General features: G+C 40.4%; 1 protein-coding gene across 2 annotated transcripts in view; it reads right to left on the minus strand.

The window, feature by feature from the left end:
* Nucleotides 1–1,901: 1,901 nt before the first annotated feature.
* The window catches only part of LOC124171997 (endothelial zinc finger protein induced by tumor necrosis factor alpha-like), a 52,726-nt gene continuing 41,668 nt past the window's right edge, over nt 1,902–12,959 (minus strand). For both annotated transcript variants that reach the window (XM_046551389.1, XM_046551390.1), the window contains 2 exons: nt 11,440–11,512; nt 1,902–5,432 (listed from right to left, as the gene is read on the minus strand). In XM_046551389.1, the coding sequence (XP_046407345.1) occupies nt 3,790–5,432; nt 11,440–11,512 (1,716 nt within the window). In that variant the 3' untranslated portion in view covers nt 1,902–3,789. The remainder of the gene's footprint in view (nt 5,433–11,439; nt 11,513–12,959) is intronic.

Here is a 12,959-nt window from a genome sequence, read left to right on the forward strand (position 1 = left end):
GAATACACTAATGGTGGGAAATGAATCGCAATCAATGCCTTTCGGTTTCTTTGATGAAGGAAAATACCCTATTGGGTATCATACAAAAATACCAACGGATAAGATAAGACGGCAGAAATCGCTGTCAGGCCTGTCACCGCGACGAGAAGCGTTGACGTCGATTGTCCGAATTGATCGTCAGCAGAGAGAAGACAAGAGCCTTGGCTCGACTGGTCACTCTGTGTCGAGAGGGCGATGGTAGCTCCACTCACCGCACATTCCCAATACAAGAAAAGCGCGTCTTGCATAGTATCGAACAGGCAGTAATGCAGTTTCTAATCCGGTGGCGATCCCGATAACTCTTCGTGAAGAGACATTCATTTTACATTTATGGATATCAATGAAGAAACATTTGTGTACAAACATACGTACATTTGTATATTAGTAAACAGGGCCTAGTGTATTTCCCGCAACGCACGCATACATCCGTGCCGTGCTGAGAAGCCGTATCATTAGGATATAAGCAACGCGCAGTGAGGTCAAATCCAGCATGTCCTCAACTTATTTCAACTGACTAGGGTTCCCACTCTTCCGTGAAAACCTTAAAACCGTCAATAGCCCGTGAATTTTGTCTACCGTGAAAACACCTAGAAAAAGCCGTGGGTTCGTCATACAACTTTATCCCTTTTGATACGGCGGAGTTTTCGTCTTGGCATGACTGCTGTACTGAGCCCCAAGAGACTCTTCTTTCTCGTGGTACGGAGTATTTTTGGAGGACATTCGTTAAGAAGTGTCTCGCTGAACCTTTTTCGACCCCTCCACGCAGGGACTCCGCATTATCTATGACTCCGAGAGTAGTTGTGTTACCTCCTTTCCAGGTTTACGACCCTACCTGCGGCATTGGTTCGCGGTCAACTTATGTATTGCTTATATGTATTTAGAAAATGAATAATTGATGCCGCCACGTAAATGACAGACTTTGAATTGAAATCCTCATTTTTCTCTGAGCATTGTGAAATTTTAAACGAAGTTGTAACGTCAATGTTAACGCCTTTAGTGCTGCAAGTATTTCCATGTTTATGTTTATTTAGAACTCGAGATATAAGTTAATATTTATCGTAGAATTTCGTTTAAAAATTGCAAACGCAGCTCAAAAGACAAAGAATTCAATTCTTAGTTTATATTTCTTGAGAAAAGAACAAATATTTATTTCGAAAACTGACTGGAGAAACAATTGCATGACCGCGGTCCCTTACCGCTAAGAGGGGGTATAAAAGACGAGGGGTCAGGGTACCTGCTCTCGGATTCTGAGGGTAAAGCCTAAACCCCACAGTGTTGGGTCCCGAAACAAAGAGGTCGTACACCACGACCGTCACAAAAAGGGAAGAAGTAGAAAACGTATATATACGGCTTTCATTCTCTTGGTCAGGAAAATCTGAGACTGAAATATACGGCTTTCGTCTCCCGGGTATAAAAACGTCCACACCTATATTTATGTCTTTCGTAGGGAAAAGGTTAAACCAAAAAAGTACTTGTGGTTAAACAAATGGATTAGATGGCTTATAGCGTGAGCTTCTAACTTATATACAACTTAATGCATGCTTCTGATTTTAATTATTATTTCTAATAACATGAGGTAGAATAATTTATTAGTAGCATGACGTTTTTTGCATCATGTGGTGTGCATGCGGGAATCCAATTTCATGCTGCATGCTGGAGATTGATCACCCCCTGCCAAACAGCCTAGAGGTGGCTCGCAGGGTATTATGTAGATGTACATATGTCGGCTACTTACCATTTAACCACTTCAATGAATAAATCCCTACGTCATACTTACTTCTCACAATATTCTATCCACCAGCAAGCATGAGGTACAACATAATTGGAGTAAAGAAGTGTAATGAATAAATTATACCCTTGGAAAAATGGCAAAAGTGATTTATTTGGATATAGAATCATGCTATATTTAACTGCAATTGGGTAATGGATGAAAAATTTGAACTTAGTTTTACCCCAGAATTTTTATTCACACACTTCCATGGTATCAACGCTTAACGTCATCTTCTGGTGAGGATAACATTAGTCCATCATCATAATTACCAGTCGTGCATACTAGAGGGAGGGAGAACTTTAGAGGTATGGGAAGAGGTTTCGAAGTGGGAGGGTGGAAAGGGAGGGGTTGGGTCTTCCCCAATAAAATCAAAACTTGAAGCATTTATGTGGTGGAAGGGTTCCATATTAACAATGAAAACACTTTGTTACTTCCACAAAATACACAGTTTCTAATTGTTACCGGTTTCGGCTATTACTCCATTTTCAGGAGTAGTTCCATATTAACAATGAAAACACAAAGTGATATGGAACTACTCAGTTTTCATTGTTAATATGGAACCCTTCCATCACGTACATGCTTCAAGTTTTGATTTAAATTCGAGTGCGAGTTTGGCCCATAAAATGAAGCTTATCTCAGAGTATCAGTAAAGTTCAAAGCAGCAGAACTTAATATCTACTTCAATGAAAATGGTGTAATAGCCGAAACCGGTAATAAATAGAAACTGTGTATTTCGTGGAAGTAACAAAGTGTTTTCATTGTTAATATCTTCCCCAATTTGTAAAAGGCAATATAAAGTTGGGAATAAGGCAGGATGGTGACGTAGTTGGGGCCGATGCACCCAAGCTGACTGCAGTGAAAGGTAATCCAACGATTTGATCGCTTGGGTTTTTCTCTAAAATTTGAAAATCCTTGAGAATTGTTGGCACATTCATGGCTGATGCCGGGTTTCGCTAGTAAGTAGGCCCTTTGTTTCTATAGCGGTAAGGTGTTTTACTCCATTCAATCCCTTCCAACCCTTTCACTACGCCAGAGGCGTCAATGGGCTCATATTGTGGCATCGCCTCTTTCCTTGTTCCTTCCCATCCAAACCCCTCCCCAGGTGATCGGGCATACAAGTCTCTGACTTGGTTCCCAGCCCCGGTGTGTTGCATACTGGAAGGGCTCCTCTTAACCCTCACATCTTGCAGTGAGAGGTGGGCGAAGGAAGGAGAGGTAGGGGAGGGGAGGGCGGGGAGAATACAGTAGGTCATCAACACAGTACAAAATTTTCCATGGTCAAGAACATAAGTGGAGGTGAAGGTTGAAGGATAGGGATAATGTGCAAAGGTATGGGATTAATGGATGAGGGAGAGGTTGAAGAGTGGAGAGCGGGAAGTATATACAAGGTCATAAAAAATTTTGCAATTGAATGTCACAGATTTTAAAATTTTAACTTATTCAAGCGCATTTAGCAGGGGCCTTTATTTGCACAAAATAAAATTTCCAAGGATAAGTCACTGGTGTGACCCTTGTTCAGTAGACTTCGGGCAAAGTTAGGGTTAGCCTTATTATGTCTAAAACAAGCAATGTGCTCAGTCTTTCTCTAAATTTCCGGCTGGTTTGCCCAATCTCATGCTATTGCATTAATTCCAACATTAAAAACAGATGTGAACACAAACCCATTATATAAGAGTCTCGGCTTCCACGAGTTCTTCCGCATAAGAGTTGTCAATGGGTGACGACAGTTTCTTCTAACTTGAAGACACCAGCAGGATGGCTGGAGGAGCTGCCATCACCTATGGACAACTAAACGTGGAGGAATGCCCAGAAGCTGAGACTCTTATGAAGAAACTCTGCAGAAACCTCAGATCATACAAATCCACAATATTTCTTTAGAATCCCAGCAGATTGCAATGAATGGGTTAGCACGTGTCTGTCACGGCTACTCATCAGTGCGGGGGAATTTCTGCAAATGGTGCAGGAATAATCTCCCTCCCTCAAGTGTGTTTTCGCACATGTCTGCTGAGGGAACTTGAATGGACAAAAGACATGCAGCAAATGTGACAGGAAAAAGGTCTATCTTCGATGTGCGTGAGAGAGTGTCTGTTTAAGTCGTTCTTTCTAGAGAAAGACTTTCCACAATCATTGCACGAATAAGGTTTCACGCCCGCGTGCATTTGCATATGCTTGCTCAGGTCATTGCTCGCAGCAAAAGATCTGCAGCAAACGCTGCACGAATAAGGTCTCTCTCCACTATGTGCGCGCATGTGAACATCAAGGCTAGGCTTGTGAGCGAAACACTTGCGGCAGACGTGGCACGAATATGGCTTTTCCCCGGTGTGCACGCGAATGTGCGACTCGAGCTGGCTCTTGGTGGAGAAAGACTTTGCGCATTCACTGCATTCATGGGGCTTCTCTCCTCCATGCACACGCATATGTTTGCGCAGGTCCCGACTCCCGGGGAAAGATCTGCAACAATACCCGCAAGAATAAGATCTTTCGCCCGTGTGATTGCGCACGTGCCTGGTGAGGGTGCTTTTGTCGCAAAAAGACTTGCAGCAAACACTGCACGAATACGGCTTCCTCCCTGCGTGCCTCATTATGTGCATGCTGAGGTAGCTCTTGGTGGAGAAAGTCTTTGCGCATTCACTGCACTCGTAGGGCTTCTCTCTCGCGTGCGTCCGCATGTGTTTGGTGAGGCTGTTGTTCTCGGTGAAAGATTTGCCGCAAAGCGCGCAGGAGTAAGGTCTTTCTCCCGAGTGAGTCCGCATATGCCTGGCCAGGGCGCCTCTGTCGCAGAAACACTTGGGACAGGCGCTGCAAGAGTACGGTTTCTTCCCTGCGTGCCTGCGCATGTGTATGACGAGGTACGTCTTGGTGGTGAATGACCTTGCGCATTCAATGCACGTGTATGGTTTCTCTCCGGTGTGAGTTCTCTTGTGTTTGGTCAGGTCATTGGCCACGGCGAAAACTTTGCAGCAAACATCGCACGAGTAAGGTTTTTCTCCTCTGTGTCTACGCAAGTGTATGCCAAGCTGGCCCTTTGTAGAAAAACACTTGGAACAAAGGCTGCACGAGTAAGGTTTCTCTCCTCCACCTGCACCCAAGTCGTCACATAGTTTTTCAGTGGAGGAGGAATTTGAGGACACACTTGGCATGTGTGGTTTCCCATCAACAACGAAACTTCGGCCCACTTGTCTCACATTTCCCTCAACCCCTATGCCCACAGAAGTTTCCTCGAGTGGCGCATTTCCTTCATTGCCCACCCCTTGTATTTTCCTCCTACGCCCTTTTAAAGCCTTGGAGGTACTGGGCTCACAAGAACTACTGCGTTGTTCACCTTCGACGTTAGTCTTTTCGGTTCCATCTCCACTGATATCAGATGCTGGAATGTATTTTGCACACTGTCCATCATCATGAACTGTAAAACACACTATCTTATCAGCATGAAGACTACCACAATTTTCCAACTCCTCATACATCACATTCGTACCTTCCCCAACATGGGAAGCTCCAGCCATGGATTCAGTGGATGTCACCAAGGCTGAGGAACCAATACAACTATCACTTGGATCGCTCCTAAAATTTATTTCCACCAATGGAGAAGAAGATTGTAAAACGCCTTCAGGAGGTGGAATCCCTATAAAAGAATTTCACATTACAAGTGTCAAATTCAGTCATGAAATCTATAATTCATTGATATAAACTAAAAAGTGTTAAAGGTATATTACCATCCAAATAATTCAAACTTCTCATTTCTGCCCTAAATTAGGGTTATTACGCAAATACTTATATCAAAGGTAAAAGGTCACTCCCCCATAGACATAATTACCACATACAGCGAGGTGGACAACAACCCATATGGGCTTGAATCATTAGCTAATTAATGAACGTCACAGACATAATGAAACCACAAAATACTATGAACTACATGTAATTCATTTTAAACAAAATTATTTTTTATTAAAATTTAGTTTAAAAGATGAAAGTTGTATTTAAAAAGGAAATATTTTTATTGTGCAATAATTTTTTCAAAAAATATTTTATTTATATGGATAAAATTTTGTAAGAAATCAATTTCTTAAGACCAGATCTTTCTGAATATTTTTAACGCAACAATCCTCTACTAATGAAAATATACATCAACATTCAATACGGCATCTTAATGTCAAATAGGGGTGCTACAATCAAAATTATAGATTAAACATATTCGTTTTTACCAACACATTTACATAGTAATCAATAATTTCCTACCTGATTTCATATAAATTATGTACAAAATAAAATTTTTTAATAGTACTTTCTTGTTGCTACCATTACTGTTGTTAGAAGATCCCTTTCTGTTGAAATCATACTATCCTGACAACACACTTGATGAGGTGAAATGCGTTGCGTGACATGCACACTAGCACAGTTTCAGTAGCTAATAATCATAAAAATATGATAATAACAAGTTGAAATTAATTATAAAAACTAATTTTTCAGCGTAGAATTGTTCATAGGCTTACACACAATGAAGATTTTGACTTCTAAAAATAATAAATTTTATTTCCAACATTATATTCCCCCTCTTTTTAGTATAGCTCCCTTTTCTACTTCTCCACTTTTTTCCCATTTCACTTCTGCTTCTTCATTTGGAAATTTTAGTTTAATAGATAATTTAAAAAATCTGATTAAAACAAATTGGTTTTTATGATTCTGTATAATCCTCTTTTTATAGATAAAGTTATCACAATCAGATTTTAGCGGTCATTTTTCAACTAACCTCCCGTTTTAATATTTCATTCTGAATTAAAATTGAGAAGCAGTTCAATCACAATAAAACTGCTGGATCGGATAGCAATGAATGATCCTGCGTTATTCAGAAATTTACAACTAGATAGATAGTCAAAAAGTGCATAACCATTGCATAGTAAACTTTAATCCAAACAAGATGACTAACCTCAAAGCGAGACTATAAAAAGTTATTGCACTTACGAATTTTTTCCGCATGACTTTTAGTGAAAATCAGAAAGTATTAAAAGTCTAATGGAAAACAGAGAGGGCCACAAGCCCATAATAATAAAAAATGCACTTAACTGGCATAATTGTAACTACCAAGTTATTCAAACTTTTCAATATGCCCTCATGGCGATTGCCCTATATATGGTTTTACCACATGAAGACAAGTGGGGGAACCTTTCAGCCTGAAACCTTAGCTTATTAGAAAAATAGATGCATACTCTTATTATTCTGCATAACTATAAGAGAAAACTGCGAGACACAAGGTAACAAAATTGAGTCTACCTGTTTCTAAGCCCTATCGATTTTGTTATTCAAAGTTCATTTTTCGATACGGTGGTTTCCCATTATTTTTTCACAGCCTAAATCGAAAGATTATTACTCCTGGAGTACGTATTTCACGCTTTTAGATTTTTAATGACGATATCTATTTTTCAAGCTCACGAAATCACGACCGCTAAGTATGAATGCTAGGAAAACCCCGTGTGATGTAGTTCTGGTTCCCGCTGTCGCCAAGTGAGGTGACCTTGGGGTGAGGCTTTGAGCCCTGATACGATGCAGGATGCTAGTAGGTAGTAGAGTACCCTGCTAGCAGGCAGCGCTTGGCTTAAATAAGAATTATTAATACCTTATCTCACGAAGGAAGCTTTCCGACCATAGGCAGTTTTCATATGTGATTATTAAGACATGTTTCCCTGAGCTCTGTGCCTCATGCATGCATTGGTAATCTCAGACGATGTAAAACTCCTATCTACTCCTATAGAAACTTGTCTCTGTGACTCACTCACTGTGAAACTCCCTGTGACGTCACGTGGAGTGGTATCGCATGAGTGACAATCTGGCCTTTTTCAAATGCAGTTAAAATTGACCATTGCCATTTGTCAGAAATGTCATTTCTAAAACCAAATAATTTGTACATTATGAATACACTAATGGTGGGTAACAAATCGCAATCAATACCTTTCGTTTTCTTTGATGAAGGAAACTAGCCTATAGGGTATCATACATGAGCGATCAAGTTATAACATATGTGCGATCCTTACAGTGAGGGACAGCACTCGGGCTCTACCAAGGTAGCCATAATTTTTTTTGAAAAATGCCATAAGTAGTCAAGCACGGTGAAACGTTTTGCCCACAGTCACCGTAAAAAAAAAAAACATTTAAAAACGTTCCCACAGTTGAAGGGTTGAGTCTAAGAAACGATGGCTGCCAAGTACACAATATGTGAACACAGAAGTACACTAGACTCGTTATTACGAAGTTCACGGGACCGAAAAACCGGATGTTCGTAATAACGAAATTCGTATGAAAGTTTCTTTTAGGAAACATCGAAAGAAAAAAATAAATATCGCCAAAATTTCTTTTCCTTTCAATCTCTTGTAGTTAAAATCTTCAAAGCCAAGTCATTACATATGCGATTAAATTATGCGCAATATACTTCATATATCCTCGATATACGAAGATGATGCGTTCCGAGAGCATGCTCCTAAGTTGATAAACCTATAAAAGGCATCGAGGAGAGTGGTTATTCTGCAGAACGCAACACTGCATCACATTCGTACGTTAACTAATTATTGCGACGAGCTGATGTTGCTTGCAGCGCAGCCGAAGCCGAAAAAAACCGCCGTCCGCGGGAAGAAAGAATTGGCGAAACGCTTTACTTCACACCGGATTAAATGATAAATAGTTCAGATTGTGCCGAGAGTGTGAGTTCTTTCCTATACAGCACGTCGTGTCGCACAGGCAAACTCTAAAGGCGCGAAATTTGAAATTTCGGTCGAGCTTGAATTATTCGACGGTTCCCATCACTTAAGGTTCGCAAATCCAATGTGCGTAGGAAGAGGATACACTGACTGTAATGCACGAGCGTTAATGAGTGGATCACCATAATTCCACAGGAAAGAAGCTTATTATATGATGATGCGTGCATATTGAAGTATCTCCTACTGAAGAAAGAACCACAATTGACGCTCTTGGGCACGGCACAAGAAGAGAACTTAAACGCAGATCAATGATGATAGCGTAGCATAGTGCATACCCACCTAAATGCCTTTGCTTTTTCGAGGAACTTCGTAATTAAGCTCATTTTGTAACCGCCAGGACCAGGACTGAGTTTCGTAATTTCGTAATAACGGTTCTTTCACTATAGATTGGATAGGCCGTTTCGTCGGGACCAAAAATTTTCTTCGTAATAACGAGAACTTCGAATAAATGTTGTTTGTATTAACGAGTCTACTGCAACCACTTCCAAGTTTCACCTTAATTTTCTGGAAAAATCAAAATTGCACTACACTCAAGCTCTTCTTCCCACTCATTTTAATACGTTCCATGTTTATTGATTCTATAGATGACATCCAAGCACTGTAATCTCATTCGGTGTTCTTGCACATGATTTATCGATAATTGTTTATATAAAGAAATCTATAAGGTAAAACGTTGGCTGAAAAAGGTTGGGATTCCCATATGAATTTAAGGGAGCCAAAATTGCTAAATATTGTGTAACCAAAAAGAAAATTTTTCCATTGGATAAACTCAAGCAATTGTATGCAAGATTATTATTATTATAAAAGTATTCTACCAATAGGGTAGTTTCCTTCATCAAGGAAAGCGAAAGGCACTGATTGCGATTCGCTCGTGCATGAGGTACAGAGCTCAGGGAAACATTTATTAATAATCATCTATTAAAACTGGCTGATGTCGGAAAGTTTTCTTCGTTTGATAAGGTATCAATAATCCTTATTTAAGCCAAGGGCTACCAGCTAGCAGGAAACCTTTCACCCGCTAGCATCCTAGCAAAGCCTCACCCCAAGGTCACCTCACTTTCGGCAGCGGGAACCAGGAACGATGTCAAACGGAGTTCTCCAAGCATTCTTACTTAGCCGTCGCCTTTTCGCGCGCTTGAAAATTTTCACTTTTCATTTAATCGCTTAAAATAGGTTTCGTCATTTAAAAATCTAAAAGTAAGAAATACGTACTCTATGAGTAATAATCTTTAGATTTAGGCAATAAAAAATAATAGGAAACCACCCTATCAACGTACTTTTCCATGGAGTGCTTAACAAGAATTCTGGTAGCATCCCTTTCCTTGAAGCACTTCCCTCATCAATTCACAATGAGGCTTCTCACCCTTACCCATTTACCTAACATTTTACCCTCTAACACTGTTTTCAACATCTCCTCGCTAAGTACTCGCTCCATCCATAACTTGTCTCCGCCGTATCTCATCTAATAGCAGCCTGTCCTCACCCACCATGTTCAGCACTTCGTAGTTCCTCCTCCTCTCCGTCCACTTTACCTTCTCTATTCCTCTCCACACTCACATGCTTCCAGCCTTTTTTCATCTTCCTTCAAAAGTGTCCACGTTTCCTCACCATAAAGCGCTTTCCTCCAACTAAAACATTTCATCATCACTGGTGGATGGTTTCATCCTAGGATTGGTTTGACGCACCTCTCCTTTTCTGTAAAAATCCTATTCTATTCCTTCCTCCCCCTAGTTTACCCAACATTCTCTAAACATGTTAAAATTAATGTTATTATTAATTTATTCTACTGATAGTCAGCTTTGCACTGGGTATTTACTAAGTAATCTCATGGTCTACCCTTCGTTCACAATTGGGTCTACTCCCTTCATTCTATCTTAACATTCTCTTCCGCCCAACGTCCTATCAGATATTGACATTGCTCAAGGATCTCCTCACCCACCACATCCAACACTTCGTCATTCCTCCTCCTCTCAATCCACTTCACCTATACATTCCTGGCCACACCCACATCTTGAATGCCTCCAGTCTTTTCTCATCCTCCTTCCTAAATGCCCACGTTTCCGAACTGCAAAGAACCAAACTCTAGATCCGACTTTTCACCATCCTTTTTTTAACCACATACATAACAATCATAATGTATTGTTATTATTTAATTTATCAAATTTGACAGATAAACACGAATTGTTATTAGGTAAGTTACTATCAATAAAGTTTGCAAAAAGTTACGTGAAATTATAGTATCTTTTGTAAATAAACATCTGATTGCTTTTTTGGATTATACCAGTGTATAAAAACATTTTTGTAAGCATAATTACCAAGCAAAAATATTACCTGGCCCGTCTTCATTTTCTTTTTAGACCTGCATCTTCCATTCACTATAAGGCGTACTCCCTTTCATTATTACTAAAAATCCTATTCTTTTCCTGCCTCTCCCTCGTTTGCCTAACATTCTCCCCTCCAACACCATTTTCAACATCCTCCCCGCTAAATACTCCCTCCATCCATACCTTCTTTCTCCTCCGTACCTCATCTAGAAGCTGCCTCTCCTCACCCACCATGTCCAGCACTTCTTCATTTCTCTTTTCACTCCATCCAATTCACCTACTACATTCTAGGCCACACCTACATCTTGAATACCTCCAGTCTTCCTTCCTTGGTGTCCACGTTTCTACACCATAAAGCACTACATTCCAGATCAAACTCTTCACTAGCTTTTTCTATAAACTTGCATAACGATCATATCATGAGCAACTTCCTGTTCGTGAGCTCATCCTATGCAAGATTAAGTAATGATAAATCTTCTTCCCTTTCAACCAGCACATTAAATGAGTTAACACTAGACATCTAGGTAAAGTTATAAGTGAATCTTTAAAGAGCACTCACCCTCCGCTTCCATCTTATACTCATTGGCCATTGCCCAATTCTCGATCTGTTCTCCATTACCCGTTGAAGTATGCTGAAAGTAAGCATCAACACATAAATTCTTTGTATATAACAACTTCATACAGCAGAATAGTGAAGGCAAAAAGGGCTTTCTACAAAGAGAAAAATCTTACAGCAGAGAATACAAGTATAGAAGTAAGGAAACAATTCATCAGATTCTACATACGGAGTATTTTTCTCTATGGAAGCGAGGCTTGGACGTTGAAAACAGCAGAGAAGTCAAAGAGTGGAAGCACTAGAAATATGTTGCTACCGAATAATGATGAAGATAAAATGGGTAAACGGTGTAAGTGATGAGGAAGTGCTAAGAAGAGTGAGAGAAAAAGAAGCCTCCTAAAAAACCATAAGCAGAAGATAGGACAGCTTAAATGGCCACATTATAATGCATGATGGCCTGATGAAGACAATCGTAGATGGACAGGTTGAAGGGAAGAAGGGCAAGGGACGGCCCCGAATGAGTTACATAGGACAATGAGTAATAAAGGATGTTTAAGAGAAGATACAGCACACTTCCGATTATCCGGGGTAATGATCGGGAGAGACGATACGAATAATCGGAAAACACGGATAACGCAAAACTTTCAGTTTAATATGTTCATAATGTACGTGAAAAAACTTTATATTATCATTTATGTAGATATTCTGTTATTTTGGAGTGCTTCCCCGACTCATTGAGAACTTTCTTCGCCAGTTCGCGATCTGTTTAGCGGCGATAATAACGTTTTACTCCTATTATTACGGCTCCATATAAGAACTGGTTACGAAAACCATGCATCCGCGGCTGCGTGTTCATGGATAAAGAAAATTAGTTGGCATGAATGCTTCAAAACCACTGCGCGACGTCTGAAAAAACACTTTCAGACACCACGCTACGTTGTCGCGTCTCGCACAAGTTGCCCGGGATGCAACTGCTACGACATGCATCCGAGATCATGGAGCGCCATCGTGCACTGCGGGGCTTGGAAAACAGGAACGCGGTACTCCCGTGAATGCAGCTGGCGCGCGATCGCTTCAGTTTTACGAAGGGTATTCCAACGGAAATAATAAGCCCGGCGTATCCTAGAATTAAAATGAAGTAATTCCGGTGATTTTTCGTCATATTTAGTTTTTTAATAAAGACCTAGGAAACTATGGGGAAAGAGTGAAAAAATCATGCACGGATAATCCGCAACACGCAATACCGCAGCCGGATAATCGGGAGTCTGCTGTATATATCGCTACGTTAAGGCTCGTGGATAGAAGAGAGGAATCGAGAGCTGCATCTAGCCCATCTTGGGATTGTAGACTAACGACGATGATAACAACTAAACCTTCCACTGGGCAAAATGCATCTGGCAGGCAGGGCATGGGAATATATTCAATTTTCCACGCCACTAGAGTGCATAGACCCTTGATGCACATAATTAGCCGTTTGTTTTACAAGCTCTATGCAGCCTTACAACACTCTTTGCATTAATGCC

The sequence above is a fragment of the Ischnura elegans genome (genome assembly GCF_921293095.1).
Source record: "Ischnura elegans chromosome 13 unlocalized genomic scaffold, ioIscEleg1.1 SUPER_13_unloc_1, whole genome shotgun sequence".
Taxonomy (NCBI): Eukaryota; Metazoa; Arthropoda; class Insecta; order Odonata; family Coenagrionidae; genus Ischnura; species Ischnura elegans.